Consider the following 24,792-nt stretch of genomic DNA (forward strand, 5'->3'; position numbering starts at 1 on the left):
ATTATGACAGAGATTTTTGAGAGAAGGCTCTTTTCTGCTTTGGTCAATTCTGCTTGTATTTCCAATAGATTCCGTATGTTTATTCCAATGCTTTTTGTTTGGTGCACAAAGACTCCTAGCCATTATACTTTCCTGATGGATTTTATCAGTGATCAATAAATAAATATTACTTGCTGTCCATTTAATCCTCTTTGCCTTAAAATCCATTTTATTTTATATTAAATTAATATTTAAAATAAAGTTAATATTTCTGTATTAAAATTAATATTAATACAAAATTAATATTTCAGCTTTCCTTTTGTTACAATTTGCCTGTAATAATTTTACATGGACCTCAATTTCAAAATTGCTTTTTACGCTTATTACAGGTAGCTTATACTTGAATGTTTAATGTGTGTGATTATTTTTAACCATTCAGATAGTCTCCAACTTTTAATGTAAGTTCTTAAGCTATTTTTATTTATTGTAATAACTGATATGTTATCCAATATGGTCTTTTTACCATCATTTTTTGTGTTTTCTGTTTGTTATGCTTTTTATTTTCTTTTTGCTTTCTTGTCTTTATATAGATTGATCAATTTTCCTTTGTTCATTTTATTCCCCTTTAATTGTGGAATAGTTACATACACTAAATTTATTCTTCTAATGGATACCCTTGTATTTAAAATACACACATATAATTACACTTAAGTTTTCTATCCATGTTGAAAATTAATCAGTTCTATAAAACTAACTGTCCCTAAACAAGATTGTCTTATCACCCCAAACCCCCCAGTGTTTGATCGAAATAATCTTACTTTTATTAGTTCCAAATGATTACCAGTTCTTTAAAATAGTCTTTCAATTTTTTAAGGAAACACTTCTTACCAACTGCACTAAGCTTCAAAGACACAATTTCAACAGTTATTTACACTAAGCTAACAATGTTTGCTAGCTTGTTTCCTTACTATTCCTTCTTGTATCCTATATTGTCATGAACCCAAGAGAAGAGAGATAATGTAGGAAATAAAATATGTTAAATAAAAACATGTTAAAAACAAAACTTGTATTAGTATCTTCAGGGAGATCAAGAGGCTATTGTGTTATAAGACAAAAATGGGCTTCTGTAAAAATGAGCAACTAGAAAATTAGAAAAAGTTCTTAGAAATTAAAAATATAACTAAAAATAAATAAATAAAAACGTTAAAGAATAACATAAGCATAGCTGATGACTAAATTAGTGACCTGGAATATAAAGTTAAGGAATTCTTCCAGAACAGAGAACAAAGAGATAAATTAATAAACTGGAGGACAGAGCCAAGGAATTCAACATCCATCTTACAGGATTTCAAAAGAGAAAAAAGAGAGAGAGAATGTTTCAGGAGGAGTATGGATAATAATATAAAAATAAATAGCAATTTCAGAAGAAAATAGACAGAAATAATGGAAGGGAAAGAAGTAATAAAGAAATTAAAGAATACGTTGGGAAGTCCCTGGTGGTCCAGTGCTTAGGACTCTGCACTTCCACTGCTGGGGGCACGCATTCAATCCCTGGTCCCTGGTCCAGGAACTAAAATCCTGCAAGCCGTGTGGCCAAATAAATAAAGAAATAAAATAAAGACAACTACTGGTGATGAAGTGGTTAAAAAAACATTAAAGAATACAGTTTCCCCAAGGTGAAGGAAGGCTATTCTTCAGAATAAAAATACTCACTGAACACTTAGATGGGAAAAGCAAAAAATAAAAGGCACAGGCCTAGACCTATACTAGTGAAATTTTATAACTCCAAGGTAAAAAAAGAAAATCTTAAAAAAAAAAAAAAGAAAACAAGAAAATCTTAAATGCTTCCAGAGAGGAAACAAGCAGAGACTATCTATAAAGGGATGAAATTGATATTATTATCAAATATTTGAAGTGCTAGCCATCCAACAGCAATGGAATAGTGTCTTAAAATTTTTGAAATGTTTCAAAGCTAAAATTCTGTAAAAATCCAAACTGTTATTTGTTTGAAACAAAATGAAATCATTTTTAGACCTATAGGCATTTAGAGAATTTATATCTATGCACTGTTTCCCAAAAAAACTTTTACTCCAGTAAATTTGTTTTTTAAATCCAAGAAAGGACAGTATAGGATACAAGAAGCAATAGAAAATAAGCCAGCGAACACCGTAGTTTGGTGTAAATAACTGTTGAAATTGTAGTTACATAAGTGTTTCTCCATGAGGTCTCTCTCTTGAAAGAGAAGGCTGCCCAGAGCTCTACAGAACTGGGTGGGGCACGCCAACAGGCAGGCTTCCCTCCACAGTAGGGAGGAAGCAGACGGGTTGGGCATTCCTACAGTTGCCAAAGAAAGGCTTTGTAGGTGTGGGTCATTTTTCTGTAATTCCCTCATGAGTGGTAACTTTCCTTCCCCACCCCTTTCTGCCCACTGTGAAGGTCCAGGGTCATCTCAGTTCTGTTCTACTTCCCTCTCCAAGTGCAACACGGCAATTTCAGTCCTGGCTGAACAGCATTTACACTTAATCTAAAGAACAGTTTTTATTTCTTTAATCAGTCCTTTAGGAAAGAACAACAACAACAACAAAAATGGCATTTCGCACAAAGGCCTTTCTACAATTTCATACAATATCACACTGCGGAGAGGCTCTTCACATGAATGACCAGAGCTGTGTGAGGGTTTCTCCTGAGCACAGGGAGGATGGCCAGCTGACCCTCTGTGCTATCACTCTACCAGGGGAGCCACGTCTACTGATGCATTTATCACACTGGATTATAATTTTTATAAAATCTATTCTACTCCATCCCCCCACACTAATTATAAGTCCTCTGTGGAAACATACAATATCTTATTCATATGTTTCCCCAGCACCTGGCCCAGTTCCTGGCACATGGCCAACAAAATACTGTCCATAACGAAAACCAGTGTTTATTGAGCATTTGCTATACGCCAAACTGGTGTTAAGTGTTTTATGTGCATTATGTGATTTATATCATTAACTCTCACAAAAACTAAAAGAGTAAATACTATTATCGGTCCATTTTAGAGAAGATAAGATGGATGAATATTAAATGAATAAATCTGATCATTTTGTACACCTTGACAGCATGGTATAATGGAAACAGTATGGCCTTCAAGGTCAGAGTGTGAATTTTTCTTCCAATTCTTAACAGATGTATATTCTTGGATAAGTCACTTTCCTTCTCTGAACTTCAGTTTGCTGTTCTGGAAATGAGGACATAACCCCCAAGAAGCAGGATGATTGTTCCAAGAATTAGTGATAATTTCTGGAAATCACCTTATAGAGTACCTGTACACAGTAGAGACTGAACAACTAGGTACTATTACTATTAATAATAGTGATTTATATAACAGTCTTTAACTAATGAGATTGCATACCTTATTTTTGAGACTCTTGAGCAACAAGTTACCTGTTCTTTCACCATAACTCACCATAACAGGAACATAATATTACAAAACAGCTCTTCATTTCAATTGTACAGCACATAATACCATACAGCAGAGTATCCCAAGAAACTAAACTCCAAATACACATCTCCACCCAACATATCCAGAAGTGGAATGTTCAAAGGCCGACTCCTCCCTACCTCGTCAGGCTGGTTCAGTATCCATACTTATTTGGAATCTAACTATACCCATTGACCCAAAAATATTTTCTTTTTTTTTTTTCCTTTTTTTTTTGGAGAATTTTTTAAAGTTTTTTTATTAAAAAATATGTCATTTCCTAGTAAGAATTAAGTTTAGATTACTTTCTGTAAATCAAGAAATACAATTTGGTATAAAAGATGGGGCTTTGGAGTCACTAGCTCTGCATTTTAATCCTACATCTACCAATTAAAAACTGTGTATAATAACCTTGGAACATGACCTTAACTCTCCGTAAATGATGCTCCCTCACTTGAATAATAATAATAACAACAAAAATAACACCTAGAAGATGACAGTAGAACACTGTACTCTGGAGTTAGGTCTCCTCCTTTCAAATCCAGGCTCCATCTATCCACTGCTACATGGCTTTACACAGTTGCTTATTGGAAAATGGAAATATAATTCAGGCAGTTGTTGAAGATTAAATGAAATAACATATGTGAAGTACTTAGCCTGGCACATGGTGAATGATACTAAATATTAGAAACCTTCATCATAATCATTGTCTCCTTCACAAGATTTCAGAACCATATGGTAGGAACCACACGGTATAATGCCCAACCTTGCCAATATTTTTTATTAATAATAACAAGTTCTGAGGCTTCCCTGGTGGCACAGTGGTTGAGAATCAACCTGCCAATGCAGGGATCACGGGTTCGATCCCTGATCTGGGAGGATCCCACATGCCGTGGAGCTACTAAGCCTGTGCACCACAACTACTGAGCCCACGTGCCACAACTACTGAAGCCTGAGTGCCTAGAGCCCATGCTCTGCAACAAGAGAAGCCACCACAATGAGCAGCCTGTGCACCACAATGAAGAGTAGCCCCCACTCACCACAACCAGAGAAAGTCTGTGTGCAGCAATGAAGACCCAACACAGCCAATAAATAAATAAGAAAATAAATAAATTTATTTAAAAAATAATAAGTTCTGGGAATTCCCTGGTTGTCCAGTGGTTAGGACTCCATGATCTCACTGCCAGGGGCTCGGGTTCAATCCCTGGTGGGGGAATCAAGATCCTACAAGCCACATGGCGCAGCTGAAATAATAATAATAATAAGTTCTGGTTTGGACACAATTTTGAATGCCTATTTTAACATACTCTTCAAAATAGTTGGGAGAAATTTGAAAAATCACCAAGATGTGAGCTCTCAACTTACACTATAATCTCCATACCACAAGCTACCCATTGGCCTGAATCAGAGTCCTAAACTCTGAAGGAGGGAGCAGGTGATGAAAGTAAGTGAAGGAGAGAGAGAGGGATTATGGGCAAAGGTCTTCTTTGTTTTCTCACCTGTGAGAAAGAGTTAGAAGGTTTCTCTATTATAACAATAAAAAGTAGTGCAAGAGTGACGATAAGTGGCAGTGGACCAACCGGAAGAAGTGGGAACTCTGGTGACCAGGTGACAGTAAGCCTGATCTATGGAAGCAACACCCTTGGACTCCAGTCTGTTGGCTGCCTTGCAGACTGCACACCCAGCCTTCCACAAGTTCAAAAGCAAGAGATCTGGATTTGCATCCCAAATCCTTCAAAGTTAAAAGCTGAGCTACATTTTTGAAAAAAAAACTTGTGTGAACAAACCTGATGATTTCTGCATGGCTGGATCTGGCCCCAGGACACGTGATACTTCTGGTGGCTTCCATCTGGCACAGTAAATTTCTCCCAAACACTAAGACAGGAGGCTTCTGTTCCAAAGACCCAAGAGGTGTATGTGAGGAGTATCCCTGTGAGCTGTTTCTCGTGTGAAATGATGATGCCAGGGGCCCATGGACTTTGTTTTCTAATAACCAATTTAGGAAAGAAACAGCTGTATTCTTTTCAAAAACATTTAACACATGTTGCAAATCAAGCAACACTCCTGATTTGGCAAAGAAGGACACCTTTAGAGCCGTGTAATTTAACCTATGTTGAATGTGCAATTCAATCTTCCAAGCTCCTACCTGTGCTTTTAGGCAGATGATGAAACCTGGAAAACATTCTTTCTAAAACAAAGGAATCTACTGTATTCCTTTGTGGGGGAGAAACTTCCACGGGTTTTGTCTCTTTGTATACCAGTGATGTTCTTTCAGGGATGGAGTTGTAGAACAATTACCCACTTGAACCAAAATTCAACTAGCCCTATGCAACTTTACCATGTTGCCAGAGGAGGAAGGCTTTCAGTCATCTATGAAAAATAACTTCAAACAGCAGAAAAGACTTGCAGTTTCATTGCTTAGATAACGTATAGGGCATCTTGATTGAAAAGGTCAATCCGTTGTTCTTTGCTCTTTCAAGGTGTACAAATGGGTGCATTGTTCATCCACTGGTTGGCAAAAAAGGAGGAACCTTTTAGGAGCCATCTATCCAGTGACTATATATAATCCTGCCTGTGAAATATGAAACTAAATTACAACAGCTCTTCTCTCTCCCAGGAATGGATGATTTCTAGAGGAGGCCTAAAAAGATGAAGCTTGGAAGGTTTAATCCCAGAGAGTGCTTAAGTGACACGCCACTCATAAATGGTTATGTCCTCTTTTGCTTTTAACTGGGAAGTCTCATATCATGTTGTTTTATTTGAGAAACTTTAACGTAAGCCCTGTTCTTACTCACATACAACTTATTTCATTCATTAAACAATACCTTCTATTTATGGTACCTCATCACAGTTCTCAAAAAACACAGTCTGAGTAAGCATCACCATAAGCATTTCATAAATGGAATAAAAGCAAAATGTTTCTGTTCAGAGTCACAGGTTAGACTGGAAACAGCCGGGGAAATATTAGAAAATTCTAACATTCATTTATTTGTCCAGGGCCAACCCACTATGAATTTTCCCCAGTCTTCTTCATTTTTAAAAAATATTTTTCATCCATTCATTTCAGTCACTCCACAAGTATGTACTGAAGATCCACCACATGCCTGGAACTGTGTTAAGCACTGCAGGGGCAAAGAAATACGACTACAATCTCAGAGGAGGCAAAATATAAAATGGGCATTCAATCACTTATCCATCATTCAACAAGTATGTATTAAACATCTACTGTCTTACAAGAACTGTCTCCATGGATACTAACTTGTATAAGGTACATCCTTCACTTCAAGTAACATAGGAGACATAGAGGAAGATAATATGAGGCATGTACAAGGCACAGTAGATACACGGAGCAATGTACAGACTCTCTCTGGAGAGTAAGGGAAGACAAAGGAGGTGATGTAGATGAAGCCAGGGTGACTGTCTACACAGATGCTCAAACACACTGCCCATTAAGAAACATGAATGATGAAAGGTATTACGCAAAGGATTCCTTCTATCCCCTGACCCTCTTCCCTACTGCAAATCTCCTACTAAATGATGTAGTTTCTGGCTGAGCTATATTAGAAACCAGAGCAAATCACAACAGCTTGCCACACTAGCTGGAACTTATAAGATCACATTTTCAGAGGTCTCACCAATATTAAGTGTCATAAAAAAGGGTAAATAGCAAGCTAAAAGAAGACTAGACCACAGCAATGGTGTAGGGGATTATATACTTGGCAAAGCAGATGCCTGAGAAAACAGTAAAAAGGAATGAGATTGGAGAAAGTAAACAAGAGCTATTCTGAGGAAAGGGCATTTGGAAGAGGAATATTGCTGTAAGCAAGCTGGAAACGTTGTAAAAAAAAAAAAAGTGTGATTGATTAATATTATAAAATGTAAAAGATTACAAAGAGGTGGTCTCACCCATCTGCAGAAAGACAGAAAGAGACAAGAGAAACGGAAGTTATTTTCCAACAGAAATGACGTTCCTCCCCTCATCCTAAAAAGCTCACACTTACTTCTGGAGATAAGGCAGTTCTTATGGCCAGGATGTCACCCAAGAGATTAACAGAGGAGATTAACATGAGAGGGGAAGGTCACGACCTAAAAGTGCTATCAGGCTTGAGCTGCCAAAAAAGGAAGAAATGTTCGCATAAAAGACTCTATTTTTTTCCTTTTTTCTTAAATTCAAAAAAAATTTATTGGGATATAGGTACTTTACACTGCTGTGCCAGTTTCTGCTGTACAGCAAAGTGAATCAACCACACATGTACACATGTCCCCTCTTTTTTGGATTTTCTTCCCACTTAGGTCACCGCAGAGCACCAAGTAGAGTTCCCTGTGCTGTACAGTAGGTTCTCATTAGTTAGCTATTTTACACATAGTAGTGTAAATATGCCAATCCCAACATCCCATTTCACCCCACCCCTCCTTCTCCCTTGGTATCCATACATTTGTTCTCTACGTCTGTGTCCCTATTTCTGCTTTGCAAATAAGATCATCTATACCATTTTTCTAGATTCCACATATATACATTAATACACAATATTTGTTTTTCTCTTTCTGACTTACTTCACTCTGTATAAAAGACTCATTTTAATATCCACTGAAATTCCTATTTTTTATATAATTAATTGCTTCCAAGGTCAATTTCCAGGCAAGCAAAATTAACTTGTTATTGGAACACTGTACAACTGTATTAAAATCTACTTGATATTCTTTGTAAAAATCCAATTAAGTGAACAGGCAGAATATAAAACCAACTGAATGAATGAGTTTTCTACTTGCTACTAGTATTGTTAGTAACCCCACAAACTGTTACCTTTGTGGGCCTGCTATTGCCTAGAATATAGGGGAAAAAGTATGAACACGAAACCAGCAAATATTAAACAGAAAAACTCAGAAACAGCTGATTATCATTCATTCTACAGGGTAGACATAGGTACCTATGGATGTAATTTTGTATGGTATGTATGTACGTTTGCATATGTCTGTATACATGAATATGTGTGTAAGCATGTGTTTATATGTGCATGTGTGTATATGTATATATGTATGTATATATGTGTTATGTGTGTGTAATGTGGTTCTATCTTCTAGTTGTAAATAAGTATCCCTTCTTCATATGATGCACTAATATTTCCAACTACTGTGCCCATGGCTTGTAGGTACTCCTGAGAACCAACAAACTGTATCCCTAGAGCTCCCTTCAGCTCCCACTGCTTATGAGTCTACGATTATTCCTCAGAGACCCTATGATCAACAAATCTGGAGGAATACACAGCTCCTATCCTCAAAGCAAGGTGACTACTACTTTTACCTTGACATTGGTGATGAACTCTATGTACTATTCTTTAGTTTTTCAAATATAAGCAAGAGAAAAACACTCAACAAATACAGTTTATATAAATAAAAGTTGTCAGACTTCTCAAAAAATGATACAACATTGGTTTTTGTGTATATGATTTTTGAAATATGTGTAAACTGGCTTAATACAATCTTAACTTTTTTTTCTTGCTGCAGTTAACACAGTAGAAATCCTGAGCTGGGATAATATCTTTGTTCAAACTGCAAGGTTATACTGACTTTCACTTTACATGAATGAAATATATAAACAGAATGGTAATATAAATAGCACTGCTCACTGAGAAAAGCCTGTTGAACAGTGTTCCTGCTACAGCAAAGAAGACATACCCATTAAGACTGTGCAGCATATAGCACTATGTGAAAGAACCAAACAGACTCACTAGAAATTCATGTTCAAATACAGAATGAAATGTCCAACATGCTCGTCAAATGTTTGGTCGCACAATTTTATTTCTCTAACTTCACATATAAGCCAAATATAAAAGTGTGAACTTTATCAACTTAAGCTCGATGGTTGCCATTCAATTTTAACTTTCAAATAAAGAACTTCTAATACAAGGACTCCCAACTTTTCACACAGAGTAATCAACTTTTCCTTTCCTATACTTTTAAGGTCACCACTCTTCCTTGCTTGCTTTTTTGGGTTTGTTTTATTTGAAGGTAGCAATTACACTGCTGGTATTTAAGTCACTAGATTGCTAGACTGAGAAGAGTTGATGGAGGCTGCACAGAGCAGATGATGGGCAGGGCTTTAGCGATTCCCCATCCTCTCACTGAAAATTCCCACAAGATAGAAATATTTGCAAAAAGGGCTTAGCAGTGGGCTGAGAGAGTCACTGGTCCACATTTAAGAGCTCTTACTGCTTTAAAGTATGACCATATAAACTTCGTACTAAGTCCTAAATATTTCCAATAAGCAATTCCCTTTTAACACCACTTGTTTGAGGCAAGTAATTAAAATCTCTGGTACTAGAAAGTCGGTTACTCAGGAAATGATTTACTATTTGCTTTATATTTACTCCAGACTCTTGTTTTTTTTTTCCTTCACCTTCTGCAAATTTTTGAGCCAATTGTGTATGTGTTAGAACTTCTACCAAATTATAGTCAGAAAAAGTAGGAGAAACTAAAATTACTAGTATATCCTAAAAGTTCTGGTTACAGTTTGCTAAAGCAGAGGACTGAGAGTGTGGTTTTAAAAACTAAATCCTCAGTATTATTTATATATTTTAAGTGACTGTGATAATTTTGTCTCTTAAAAGCACAAATAGATTCACATATACTTAAGCATATTACGAAAACGGAACACCAAAATAGGTTATTCATGCCCTTTCCAAACCTGACCCCCAAAGCAGAGCATCGTAAACTTTAAAACTCACAATTATATCCCTTGTCTTATATCTCTTAGGCTAGAGTATTATGTGTTTTGAGTTCTTTTTTATTCTGTTATCTTGAAAATAAAATCTGATCTGAAATAAGCAGTCCTAAATACTGAGAAGCATACTGGTAATACTAAGTACATCTGAGCACAAGCTCACAGTAACCTCCTGCTGTAGTTTCTTGAAGCTGCACAGATCATATGATTTTGGCATAACTATAGTGCTAGCAGTAACTTTTCTACCTTATTCTATTTTATTGTGGCTGATTCAATAAACTACAAAACAGCATAAATCAAGGAAAATTATAATTTTGCTGAATGTAAATATTTCCCAAAATGTGGTGCTCTATTCCAGCTTTGTGGAATTTAAATGAATAATAATAACACATGAACATTCCAATATTTATAATATTGCTCCAATTCATGAAGGAAAAAAATAAACTAGATGTAAAGTTATATAACACAAGAAACAGTACCAATTACCCTCATAGAAGGTAAGACCTTATGGAAAAACCAGAACAAAGAACTTTTTGGCTAACCCAATATAATATATGGTCAACAAACTGTCAAAATTTGTGCCACAGGTACTTGAAAGAATGCTTCTAGAACAAATACACTCTATACTCTAGTTTCTGAGGAAGTAGAAAAGAAGCCAATGGTAACTAGAAGCCAATACGAGTTCACAAAGATGAAAAATTAGTTCAAAAACTAATCCATAGGCTTCTTCGGGTTACTGGATGCTGACCAAAAGAAAAAATATGGACCATCCATTGGCCTTCTAACCTTATACATATCGAAATCACCCAGAAAGCTATGAGTAACACAATGCTAAACCTTACCCCAGATCTCTTGAAACAGAATCTCCTGCTGTGGCATCATCTTAATAAGCTTTCCAGGTGAATCTGATGAAGTTAACACATGATCAGTTCATAAACCACCATTTGTGAACCAGAGGTGTGTGAATAGTTAGGTTTTAGGAATATAATTCACAAGGTATACCGAGACATTGTTAGGGAAAAGAGGGGAAAAAAATTAGAGAACTAAGGTGATATGGGCTAGAGATAGAGGTCAGGTGTATTCATAGCTAGATGAATAACTGAACTCACTGAGTGCTGAGCTGTCAAACTGGTAATCATGCCTTAGCTGAATCTTACATGAAACACCGTTGCTATCCTGCAGAGGTGATCCTGCAATGAAGTTTCTAGTGGAGTGCCATGAGCCTCTGTCCTTGGTTCTGGCTTACTCAGTACATTTGAACAAATACTTTGACAACAACAAAAAAGGCAGCTGAACAAATTTATGGCTGATTCAACTAAAAGAAAGGGCTCATATATAAGACAATGAAATTGGGATTTAAAAATTTTAATTTTAATACAACTGAAAATAAAACGCGGAATGCAAGCATAAGATATTGATTTAAATAAAGGGGGAAGGGTAAATCTGGCTGGGATTTTTAACTCTTTCCAAGTCCAGTTGTAGAAAAAGCAACTGATAAGGCATCTGAAAAGGCAGATACAAGCTGAGGCTGTGTCTGCAGAACAAAAGAGACAAGAAACCCAAGACACTCTGCGCTGTTCAGTTCCTAATTGTGTGAGTGAGAGTGTGAGTCTGTGTATGATTCTTGCCAGGGCTCAGAGGGGAGAGGGACGTATTAAGAAACTGAGAAACTTTAAATTTACAGCTTAAGTGAATAGGGCTCCCAGGGCTGATCCAGACATTTTAGGTCCCCCCACCATGGGGTAAAGCCTGAGGGGAGCTCCTGAGGTGAGGAAGGAAACTGAGGGTGGAGGTTGAGAGACGGTCACATTTCTATTGATCTGTCTTTTCCAGAAGGGAAAGGGGCAGTTGACCTGAGAATAAGATCCAGGTGTCTGCTGTTAATGCCTCAGGAATAAAATTCTTTTCCCTGCCCCAGAATACACAGAGCATGGTATAAAATAATCGGATAATCGGAGGCAAACAGAACACTACTATGATGCCTGGTTGTAATTTGAATACTGAGGGACTCTGGAACCCTGCACAACGACTGTGGAGTCATAGTACCCTATACGCTTTTCTAAAGAAAACTAATTCCGGTGCCTAAGATGACTTGTCAGAAGCTCGGGAAATGTTTCTTCGCAATAAATACAAGCAGGAGGTTTATTTCTCATCCAGGTATCTGAGTGATGCCGGAGGAGGGGAGAAACAAGAGAACACGTGAGGAAGAAAGCAGAGCAGAGACAGGGTCTCCCAGTTTAACGGCCCATTAAATAATACACACATGTTCTCATACTGCATCAGAATCATTGAGTTGTTTGTTCAAAATTCAGGTTTCTGAACTCTACACTCAACTTACTAGATTAGAATTTTTAGGGGCATCCTGTGAGTGTACATTTTAACCAGAATCCTCCAGGGATTCTGAGGCAGCTGAGTTGAGGCCCACATTTTGAGACACTCTGTTAAGAAAGGAGGTCACCAGGTAAGTGATACCTCCCAGGGGAACTTCCATCCGGGTCCTGCAGTCTGTGCTTGTCTCCTATTACCTGAGCCATGCTTTGCCCTCACTAGTTTGGCACTCAACCAGCTGACACCAGTGTGGTTCTTTTGGTCCCTGGTGTCTGAGATTGCAGAGTTCAGACAACTATCATAAAAAAGCCCAAAGAGATTTCAACATTGAGCTAAACTAGTAGGACTGTGCACACATCCTGACTCCAAGGAAGCCCCAAACTGCATCATGACTCTGAAAGCAAATTCATCCTTGCTCCCAGCTTATGTACACAAGACTCTCTGCCTTGGGGTCTCATTTCACCAGACAAACACCTGGTGAAGAGGTTGATCAGCCTCAGCTCCCAGTTATCACTGGAATCCTATGTCGTGATACTACGGAGGGATTTTTGGTGACATTCACTTCCTCTCTGTTTCAACCTTCTATAAGTCCCCATCCCAGCAGCCTGAAGCCTAGTGATAACTTCAGCCTGGATCCACCCCTTTTCACATTGTTACATATTTGGATTTCTTGTTCTGCCTGGGAAAAGGCAAGCAACAGGGCCACCACAAGGCTGAGGGAGAGAGTAGAGCGGTACGGAGGGCGCCAATGTCGGGGGGCACTGACTCTCAGGGTCTCACTCACCACACCCTGACTGACCCGCCCTGGTGAGCACACCTCAGCACAGTAAGGGGTAACGGAGGAAGTGACAGAGGTGGGGCTGCAGAACAGGAGACTCAGGGCAGTGACTGCTGTCCTCAAATATGTAAAAGGTCTTCACATGACAGAGGAAGCAGATTTATTTCATGTCATTTCAGAAGACAAAATGTGCGCCAGTATGTGGAACTTACCAGAAAGCTGATTTCAGCTTAAAAAAAAAAATGCTATGTTATCATAAAAGGCAGTATTTATAGAAGACTGAATTAAGGGCTTTACACAGGAAAGTCGTTAATCATCACAACTCAGACCATCACCATTATGCAGATGAAGAGACTGAGACTCAGGCCAAGTAAATGGCCTAAAGTCACACTGTTTCTACAAGGTAGGACAGGGTGGGGAATAAAACCCAGAGCTATCTGCTTTGAAGCTCAGGCTCTTAACTACAACACTGAGTTATTTCCTATCAAATGTTTACACATTTGACAAGAAACTGAACAGGGATGTTACACTTAAGCAAATCCCTGTGATCATCTCTTAATGATATCATTAAAAAAAAAAGAAAAAACCTCATAAGGGAGCTTAGAACAGTGACCTCTAAGGTGTTCCACCAACTTGTGCAGCAGGAGGGATTTGCACTGTACTAAAATGTTGATAGCTTCAGCTCCTGAGGCCTCCAGCCTGGGGTGTCAAGAGTCCTCGAGCTGTGGTTCCTTGGTTATCCCAGTGACACATACAAATAATATTGGTGCCCATGGGTGTGATGATATGAAAACAGTGAGGAAGCACCGCAAGACAAAGAGACCTTGTATTTCTACCAAACGAACATTACCATGGATTTAGTTTCCTGGTCTTTAACCCCGGCCACAGGGCAAAATCACCTGGGGGCACCTTTCAAAAATATGCACGCCTAAACCCCATCCCGGCCAATTGTATTAGAATTTATGGGGGCAGGAAGCCGCAGGCCTCGAAGTGATGTTCCTATACAGCCAGGATTGAAAACTGCTCTAGATGACAGTGCTCAGCAAAAGTAGAAGAAAAATTAAGTGATGTATAAAAAAATCTGCCTTTCCACAAAGCAAAGTACTAGCTTCTATAAAGCAGGAGTTATATCATAGTAATCTGTCTGCAGTGCACTAAAGAACTTCTGATCTTCTCAAGTTTTTAACCAAATTATAGATCTTACTCCAGTTGTTACTCTTTTAGATCAGCAGGGCCTTGAGATCATGGCTGTTGCAAAACCAATGTGGTGGTGTCCACTCAGGCTTTTTTTGGTAGATTATGGTAACTGCCAAAGAAATTTGAAGTAAGAATTAGCTACTACTGCACAGCCTTGCTACAAGTTACAATGAAAAGCAAGTTGCAGACTCAGATCTGCAGATACAGTTATCAAACAAACATAAGTTGGCCAAGCAGGCAAAAAACAGTTTGTCAACCTATTTCATGAGCTCAGCTGAAGTCCCAGCTCTATGTCCTTTTAGTCCAAAACACCTTATATGAAAGGCTCACTGAACACAGACAACAACGTTCCCTGGCTGGGTGCTGTGCTCCGTGGCACGTCAGACACCCACCTGAACCAAGGACTGGACACTACACTGACTTAATCAAGCCCCAGGTAGCATCCTAATGTTGTCAGTTACGCACCTAGTACATTCTTAAAATGCCTGTTCTTACATGGGGAGCAAAGAAGTATCTCAAAACTACCTTAGCCAATCCACTTGTTTAGAATACCCACAATTTCACCAGTGAGATCCCATTTCTAACATTTATTATGCTAATTTAAGAGTAACTCGTTTAACCAATAAAACCCATTTTTGACCTTGAGAATGCTGTCAACATTTCTGTTGTAGAGAACTAGATCGTGGAAGAATTTTTACGGGCCAGGAGTGTGGCCCTTTCTAATAGACTAGCTGCCCACTCAACTAGTATTCTTGACAGCATCTCTAGAAGTAAAACTTATCTGCACATACATATGTCACTCTGATTATCAGGTAAATTACAGCCATTCTGATACTGACGTTGTGTAGCACAAGGCCCATTTAGTACTAAGTATATTTGGCTTTTTTATGTGTGTGAAAATATTTCTTGGTGGCTAATGGAAAACAATAACCATATGTATATGAAGTTACTTGGTTTATTTGGAAGATGCTGATATTGACAGTATTTCCGGTGCATGGTAGGTGACTGGATTCTTTCCATAGTTTAGATTACAGATGGCCTCATGCTAACCAGACTCCTCCTACTCCCAGGGCCACTGTAGCCAAGGAAGTTCCCAAGGATAAGTGATGAAAAATAAATTTCTTTTCTGACACCAATTGATTATTTGCACTTGATACATACATCGGTGCCTATTCTGATTTTAGGACGTTAAACTGATGTTCTTGGTTAGTGTTGTCTTTGGGTTTTTTTTTTTTGGTGTCTTTAAAAAATCTACCTATAGTACTTTAGTGCATTGCCAACTCAAGAACATTTCTATTTCTATTTATATATCTATTATATTGCTAATATATTAATTTACATTCTTGTCTTCTAAAAGCAAATCTATATTTCTACCACTTCATGGAAGCAAATGCTTCATTTTTCAGTTTCTTAAGCCAATATTTACTGAGCAACCATTGTAGATAAAGCTACATACAGATCAAAATAGATGATAAACAAACAAACAAACAAAAAACAACCCTTGACAGACACTAAGCAAATGTCAGAGTACCCATCAAACTGAAGAGGAAGGGCCCAGGAACAGAACAACCAATGGCTTTTTAGCAAGTCATAATGGCATAGTCTCTCTGTAGAAATTGCCATTTTTTAATAACATCCCAAAATAGTTTCAGATATGAAGTAAAAATAGAAACCGGCACTTAACTCTGAAACAGGCTAAAATGTGTATAAGAGTTATATGCAGAATCAGAGGAAACTGAAACTTGGCCTTTTTGCCATTGGTAATACATGGGCACAAATGTATGAGGCACATTTTTATGGGAAGGACAGGATTTTCTCTCCAGGAGACATGATTTCTTTCCTGCGTTAAACAATGGCAGGGTCATTTAAGGCAAACTAAATTTTCCCAAGGCTTCATTCTGACGAAAGAAGCCCAACTTGAGGATGCAAGTTCAGGGTTTAGTGGTGAGCAGAGCCCTGAATTGCCACTTCTATTTCTGGGTCTGCCATTGACCTTGTGTTACAAGAGCAAATCGCTTCAACTTCTTGCTGGGTTTTTTTATGTGCCACGGGTGCTGTTTAGATCTATTCTCTATAGAGAGAGCCACACACTGAAGAAACCAATTAATTCTGGCAAAGAACAAAGGGTTCAAGGTGCAAGAGGAGCACCAAGAATCATTACTGACTCAAAGTCCTTTCCGTCTGGCAAAAGCCCAGTGATAGAATTAATATTTAATTACCTGACATTACCGTTCTGGTATAATATCTCAACTGTCTAACAGCCAGCTAAAGTCTTAAACAGCTGAGGAAAATATACCAAAATATACTTTGCTGGAGATTTACAAGCAAGTTGAAATGTATGATTCAAAATACAAACACACAGCAGAAAAGGTGATATGTGGTGCTGGAGTCAGCGCGGTTGCATCAGGGTGAGGCAAGCCAGGGGCAAAATTTAAGGGGGCACCGAAAAAAAGCAATAATCAAGATAAATATTTCAATGCAATATTTTTGAAATTCAAAATTAAGGCAAAATATCCACGATGAACAAAACATCACATTTCAAAACAAATTTGAAATAAGGGCTTTGGAGAACACATAAAAGCCAGCTGCAAAAGAAAAGAATCAATAATACCAATCCTGTCTTTATTTTAAATAGTGATATTTTGTTCATTATGGATGCTTTCGTATCAACTTCGAGTTTTTAAACTATTACATACAAATAGCGTTCATCTTGATTACTGAGATTTTGGGTGCCTCTTTGCATTTTGCCATCTAGGGCTGTGCTTTGCTCAGCTCTCTCCAACTCTTGGCCCTAGGGATTCATTACCGAGAGAGGCCGTGGGAGCACACCTGGCGGCCTAGGGGACAGGTGCTGTGGGCTGGACCGGACTGTCCCCAAGGAAAGGGCTGGAGGTGGGAGGGTGAGAGTTCACGCCTGGGGCCAGACCCGGATCCTACCTCGTTTATTCTGTGTGCCGTGCTTCTTGGCCAGGCTGAGCTCTCTCTGGATTCGATTTTCCAGGTACTCTTGTTTCTTGCCCAGCATCTCTTCTGTCTCCCGAAGTCGGGCCAGGGCTTCCTGGGGGCTGGGAGCAGCTCGGCTCTTGGAAGAACCTCCCCCTTTAAAGAACTTGCCCAACTTGCTCATGGCTGTGGAGTTGAAGGGTGAGCGGTCCCGGGAGGGTCTCAGGGCTCCCCGGGCCGCGCCTGGGGAACAGGTGAGCGAGATCGGGCTCTGGTCTTAGGGGCCCGGACCCGGGAAGGCGGCGCTCCTGGGAATCAACAAGTCGTCGGGCGCAGGTGACACCCTCTCCTGGGCATTTCCTGGCGGCCGGATGGGCCCCGCCCCGCGCCGCGGCGGGGGCGGGGAGGGCACCGGAGTCGGACGTGGCCGGCCGGCGCCACCCGGCCCTGCGGGAGCGCAGGCGGAGAAAAGAGTTGAGAAGTCCGACCGGACTGCAGCCGAGTTGCTGCTTTACCCAAGCTGGGCACGCACTCGGGGGTGAAGGACTAGTTGGTGCCTGGCTCAGAGAAAACCAAACCACCGTTCCAGGGGTCTTGCGCGGGGCCTGAAAGCCTGTGTATATAATAAGTGCGCTTTACAGACCTGGATGACCAAGATGCTTTAGTCCACGCATGTTTTGTGTGTGTGTGTGTGTGTTTGTTTGTGATCGTGTGGGAGCACAGTGTCAGGTCTCTGTCCTTGTGAATAAAAATATTCAGACATGTTCGTCTAGGTGTGTGGGGGGCATCCACCTGCAGGACATTTGTCTGCCACTGTGATGCAGGTGTGGGGGCATGTGGCTTATTCTCAGGGCAGCTGGTCTGCCTGGGCTTGTCGCCGCAGGTGTGGAATCTGGGCAAGTTGATGTGTGCCTGGCTGCCAGTTGGCATGGGTGAATGCTACATCATCCTTACATGGCTTGACGTGGTGAAGGACGGTGGTCATTCTTTCCCTAAGGTGAGGACTTCTCAGTGTGTTTGACGGCTGCATCAATTCCGTAATTAGGAATCTGAAGCTTTCGGTATGATTGTTAGTGTACCAAAGCCTTTAATGGGGTGCCCTTGTGTCTGGATCTACATCAAATACCTTTACAGAGACACCTAAGTAACAAAAAGGAGGCAAGGTCTTAGAGAAAAGAAGCATTCTTTTGTTCATCCTTACGATCTCGGTCCCCGTCTATTAAAACTGCAAGCAGAGTTTGGTGAGATGAAAGGACAACAGTAAGTAATGATTATGGAGAATGCAATTCAACTGAAAACCTGTGCAGAGCATGCTCCAGAGAAGTGGAACATGGGACTGAGTCTGTGTTCTGGGGCTAGGATGTCCTCCACGTAACACAGCCCTATTTGAGCAACATTACCCAGCATCATCAGAACCTATTTGTGATCATTAACTAACCACTGATTGTTAAAAGGGGAAAAAGCATCCATTACTATGACAGATACACCTTGCTACTCAAGATCAATAACACAATTTTGTCTGCCATCATACTGACCCAGAAGCACCAGGTTGATCCATTTTATCCGACATTGGTAGAGGCGGCATCGAATTTTGACAAGGAAATTGAATATTTTTATAGGAGGCTTACTGGTCTATATCTTACACACACAAACATGTTTTGAACTTCTCATTTCCCAATAACTACAGCCAGCCACCTCTTACCATTTCCTGCCTGGCCATCCAAAGCCCCTATGGCCTGTAACGTATTTTGCTCTAATCTTGTATATGTTACACTATAATAAGCACTATATTTTGTTATCTAAATATTTCATGAATCTGTTTTGGAACTTATTTTCTTTCTTAGATTTTAAACCCCTTGAAAGTGGAGAAGTAGCATACATTCTGCTGGCCGATGTAATCAACCCTTTACCGAGAGTATTCTATCCATAAGGTACTGGGAATGCAGGTATAATCTGCCCTCTGGAGCTTACCTTGTAGTGATAGTAGTAACAGGTGCCGTATTTGAACACCTCTTATATGGCAAGCACATTGCATGCATTATTAATCATCTTACATCAACCACACAAAATAGGTATTGCTATTTCTCTTTGACAGAGAAGAATCCACGGCTCAACTGGTAACCTGGCCAAGCTCACACAGGCAACGTACAAGATCTTTCTGTTTTAAAGCTTTTGATCTTTTTACTATTTACATGACCTTTCCTTCCTGTGTAGTTCGGTCCAGAGGAGAAACTCATACAGTATTTATTTCATTAAATAATACATGGGGGTGAAGAGGCTGGTATGAGGCATCAACTTTAATGGATCCTACAAGCATTACTGAATTCATGGAGGGGTATGTTTAAATAAGAACCTCTCCAGTATAGAAAAAAACATTCCTTTCTGGTTCACTAACCACTATTTTGTTGTTGTTGTTGACAGAACACTGAACACGTGGAACAGAGGGACTGAAAGTTATAACGAGGAGTCGCTTGACCATCCATCTATCCATGTCTTTATCCAACAGCTATTTATGGAGCATCTCTCTGTTCCAGGCATTTTCCTAGATGTTGGGGAGAAGATTAAGAACAAGATAAAGACATTGTGCAGTTTAAGAAAGAAGACAGGAGCTAAGCAAATTATCTCACAAATAATGGACTTTATACATTAAATTCTAATAAGTGCTATGGAGAATTTAGAAGTACAGAGACCTGTAGGAACAAATTGTAGAGAAAGTTGATCTTGTCTTAGGGGTCAAAAAAAGGTGGCTTGGAAAAGGTGACATTTAAGCTGGAATTTGAATGATGAATAGAGGGTACCTAGGTTTAGAGAAGGGAAATTGGACTTCCAGGATAAGGAATCATTCATTCATTCATTCATTCGTTCATTGTCACTTTTTTCTGAGTGCATACGACACACCCAGCACAGTTCTAGATGCTGGAGATTCAGCAGTGAGGAAACAGAACCTAAAATCCATGCACCTTGGGAGCCTACTTTCTAGTTAGAGAATGACAGACAAATAATTAAGACAGAAATGAATTATATGGAAAAAATAGAGCAGGTAGTGTTAGAGAATTAACATTTTAGACAGTATGTGCAAAATCCTTAAGTCTGAAGTATTAGGGTTTGAAAGAAGGCCAGGGTATCTGGAGACAAGAGCAGAGTGCTGTGTGATTGTCTTTAAAAGTGGGTTGAGTCCAGATCACATGGGGCCACACGATGTGCTAAGCATTTTGCATTTTATCCAAAGAGCAGACAAAAATCAGTAAGAAATTAAAACAAAGGATTTAATCATGAATTTACAATTCAATGGAAAATCTATTTTACTCAAATTAATGTGTAGCACTTTCACACATTAAAGCAAAGCAAGCCACATTTGAATTAAAAAGCATTCCCTTCCATTAATATATAATCTCAATATGGAGAAAAGATAATACTTGCAAGCAAGCAAACCATCCAAATATATATTAGTGTTTAATCCAGCAGTGGGATATAGAAAATAAATGTTTAAATCAGTGATGTAGAAGCTGAAAATAATACATTAATCTTCATTCAATACTCATCTTACAAATGTGGTTTCATAAAGAGTTCTCAGTATCTAGTGTATTTTTCATTTTCTAATCTCAATTGATCTCAGTTAATAAGGAAGCTGTTGTTCAAAAGAATAATCTTGTTCAGGATGATTTACCATGGTTAAGATGGCAAAGAAAATTGGAAATTTATAGATCTGTTAAAAACACCTAGATGTCAGGCTAATTGATACATTTTGGTCACCTCTTAAAATTACATCCATTTTTAGAATGCCAAATGAACTCTCCAAAGCAACAGAAGAAGAATTACCCTTTAAATATACTGCAGAATTATCATCAAACAGTTATTTATTAAATGGCTCAACAACCATGTGCACATTCTTCCTATTAGCTGTTTTTTTGTTTGTTTCTTGGAACCAAATATTCATTGTATGTAACAATCAATCACAATAATGAATACAAAAGTAGCCATTATGAAAAACAATAATTTTGCAAAAATAAAAGTTTTATTGCCCTAATTCATAATGAAGATCTATGGTGCCTGTGACTGAATTTTGCCAGCATAGCTCTTTATCCATGTTTTCTCATATCTCTGTCCATCCCTGATTAGAAAGAAATTAAAGAATCTAAGGGTTATCAGATTTGGCTCTTAAGTGTTTTCTACACCAGCCACTTAATGGATATAAACAGAAATGTAAGCCACCTAACTCGATGTCATCCTTATTGCATAACCTTCCCAATGTTGATTCTTAATATCTTCATTTACCTCCAGAACTTCCTTATGCCTGAGTGCACTCACATGAGATTTTGTACCTAATGGAGGAACATATAAATTGTCTCCAATCCAGCTCCTTCCCCTCTCAGATAATGATAGCTGTAGCCTTCCTTTCACTCAGCCCCAAACCCTTGGAGTCATCACTGATGATACCTCTCTTTCTCTCACCCCATATCCAATCCATCAGCAAGCCCCATGCACTCTCACTACTGCAAAAACCTGGCCACTCGCCACCACCAACCCTGCTGACACCCTGTTCTGAGCCCCTCTCATCTCTCAGCTAAATATCTCAGTAGACTTCTCACTGACCTCCCTATGATCACCTTGATGGTGCTGCTGTCTCCCTGCACAGCAGTCAAAGTGAGCATGGTCAGAACCTTCCATGGACTTCCCACCTCACTCCAATAAAAAGCCAAGGTTTTCACAAAGGTCTTCAAGCCCCAACATGAAGTGCTGCCAACCCCACCCTCACTTTGCCAGTACCTCCCTGTCCACCCATCCTACCATTCCCCCGATCCAGTCTGCTCCAACCACGCTGGCCTTCCCACTCTGGCTAGAATGCACCAGGCACACTTTCACTGCAGAGTCTTTGCACTGGTTGCTCTTCTGCCCAGAAACCAGACATCCATTTTGTTCACTCCTTCACCTTCTTTAGGCCTTTATTTAAGTATCACCTTCTCACCCCACCCTATTTAAAATTGCAACCCTCTCTCCTCACCCTCCTGCTCCTACAGAACTCCTATTCTCTTTCCCAGCTTTATTTTTCTTCATAGCATTTACCACCATCTATCATGTGCTGTCTTGGTCTTGTTATTCTATTTCTCATGCCCCTTCCTATGAGAATTCTCCCCATGAGAACCGGAATTTTTAGTTGTTTTACTCACTATTATATTCGCAATTCCTAGAGCAGACCCTGACACATCATAGGCACTCTATCAATATTTGTTGAATAAATGAATGAATGAATGAAGAAACACAGTGACAAAATATTGGTATAATGATAAAATGATGGTATAAAATATGAAAATATTGGGAAATGTATTTCCTAGATCCAGTCATCTTTGTCATCATTCTGATACAGAAGAGACACCTGTACTTCTAAGCTTTAAATCTGAGACCAGAATACAAATGTCCTCACAAAATCTCTGGCCGTCTTAATTGGGGAAAGGCAAAAACTTTGGACAGATGTTGCATCTAGCACTTGAGAAGGAGGTAATCACTTTCTTGCATTAAAATGTACTCTCTAGAAATGAATTCATATTTGAAAATATTTGATTCCTTTACACTGGTGAGAATTTCAAAGAGTCGAGCTAACAGTAGCTGTTATTGCACATCCAAAAAAATTCTATAGTTAATTGATTATATGTGAATATCCAACATGTACCAAAACACAACCGAAGCTATTATTTCAAAACAGTTTTATGTATGTTTATCAGGACAACTAAAATTACTTCTGTAAAGAATAATTACCTGTGAAAATTCCTTCTGGGGCAAACTGTTGCTAAAAAAAGATGATGCTTTCCAAAACACAGACATGTAATGCACAAACACACACACACACACACACACGCATGAGCACATTGGCTGTTATGATAATAGTGGTGATGGTAGTTTTGATGATGGGTTTTTCTTTGTTCACCCCCTTCCTCAACTCTACTTGATTAATCCCTAAACATTATAAAGGCTCTGAGTTTCACATAACACTGTTTTTCATTCTTCACAATCCTGCTGCCTCCCTTTAAATGTGCCCTAGATTGCCTCTTTCACACTTGAAGTGCGGTACTCAGAACTAAGCACAGTATCCCAGATGTTCTTGACCAGTCAAGCAGAGTGAAACAAGCTACCATCTTCATGTTTCTTGTTCTGAAGATTCTGTTTTTATTAATACTAATTAAGAATATAAAGCTTCTGGTGCAGCTGAAAGTCAACAAGTAGACTTGTTCACTTGTTGATTCAGTGGACAGATATTTTTTAAGGCCTTACCATGTGTCAAGCACTGAACAATTACGGGAAATATAAGAATATATATTGGGGTAGGTAAAATAATTCCTTCTCTCAAAGTTGTCCACATCCTAAACCCTGAAACCTTTAATTATGTTACCTTATATGGCTAAAGGAACTTTGCAGGTATTATCATTAAGGATCTTGAGATGGGGAGAGTATCCTGAAATATCCAGGAGGGTTCAATGTAATCACAAGGGTTCTTAAAAAAGGAAGGGCATGAGGGTTCTTAAAAAAGGAAGGGCATGAGGGTTAGAGTAAGAGAAGGAAGGGGTGGAGAAGGATAGGAAAAGAGAGATTTGAGGATGACATATTGCCAGCCTTGGAGAAGGAGGAAGGGACCATAAGCTAAGGAATGCAGGCAGCCTTTTGAAACTGGTAATGATCATTGGAAAATTGGATTCTTCCCAAGAGCCTGCAGAAGGAATACAGCCATGCCAACACGTTGGTTTTAGGACTTCTAACCTGCAGTACTGTAAGATAATAAATCTATGTTGTTTTAAGCCACTAAATTTGTGGTAATTTGTTACAGCAACAAATAGGAAACCAGTACATATAACAAAGGAGCTGACCTAATCTGAGGCAGGTCCGAGAACCTCTTTTGAGAGCCAAAAGATGAGGAGGACAAAACCAAGTAAGTTTGGGGAATAGAGAAAGCATCCCAGACTAAGAGACTACCCCATGAGGTTGAGGAGGAGGATAGCTGGTTAGTACAATTATTTAAGAAGTCAGTGGGGAGAAGGAGAGTGGTTTTAGATGCTGGAGACAGGAAGGAAGGAAGTGAATAATTTTTATAAGCCACTCTATGAAATAGGGATAATAATAGCATATATCTTAAATTGTTGTGAAGATTAAATGATTCATTTAAGTGCCTGGTACATAATAAAATAATCAAGAAATTTTAGCTGTTACTGTTAAATTTGAATTTAGAATACTCAAAATTTGATTTCAAATATGATAAACTGATATTTAGGGATATAACAAATCTAAAGAAAGGTACGTAAAGAAATAGAGACAGATTAACAAAGAGTTATGCAGTGAATATCTATATAACCACAACCCAGGCCCCTGTCCTCACAGAGCTTACAGTTTAGAGGG

The 24,792-nt window shown here is 39.0% G+C and overlaps 1 protein-coding gene across 1 annotated transcript in view; it reads right to left on the minus strand.

Moving 5' to 3' along the window:
* The window catches only part of CHMP4C (charged multivesicular body protein 4C), a 28,139-nt gene extending 10,373 nt beyond the window's left edge, over positions 1-17,766 (minus strand). The window contains exon 1 of the mRNA XM_057736584.1: positions 17,404-17,766. Coding sequence (XP_057592567.1) covers positions 17,404-17,593 — 190 coding nt within the window. The 5' untranslated portion in view covers positions 17,594-17,766. The remainder of the gene's footprint in view (positions 1-17,403) is intronic.
* Between the last annotated feature and the right edge of the window lie 7,026 nt (positions 17,767-24,792).

The sequence above is a fragment of the Hippopotamus amphibius genome, chromosome 5 (assembly GCF_030028045.1).
Source record: "Hippopotamus amphibius kiboko isolate mHipAmp2 chromosome 5, mHipAmp2.hap2, whole genome shotgun sequence".
NCBI classification, from domain to species: domain Eukaryota; kingdom Metazoa; phylum Chordata; class Mammalia; order Artiodactyla; family Hippopotamidae; genus Hippopotamus; species Hippopotamus amphibius.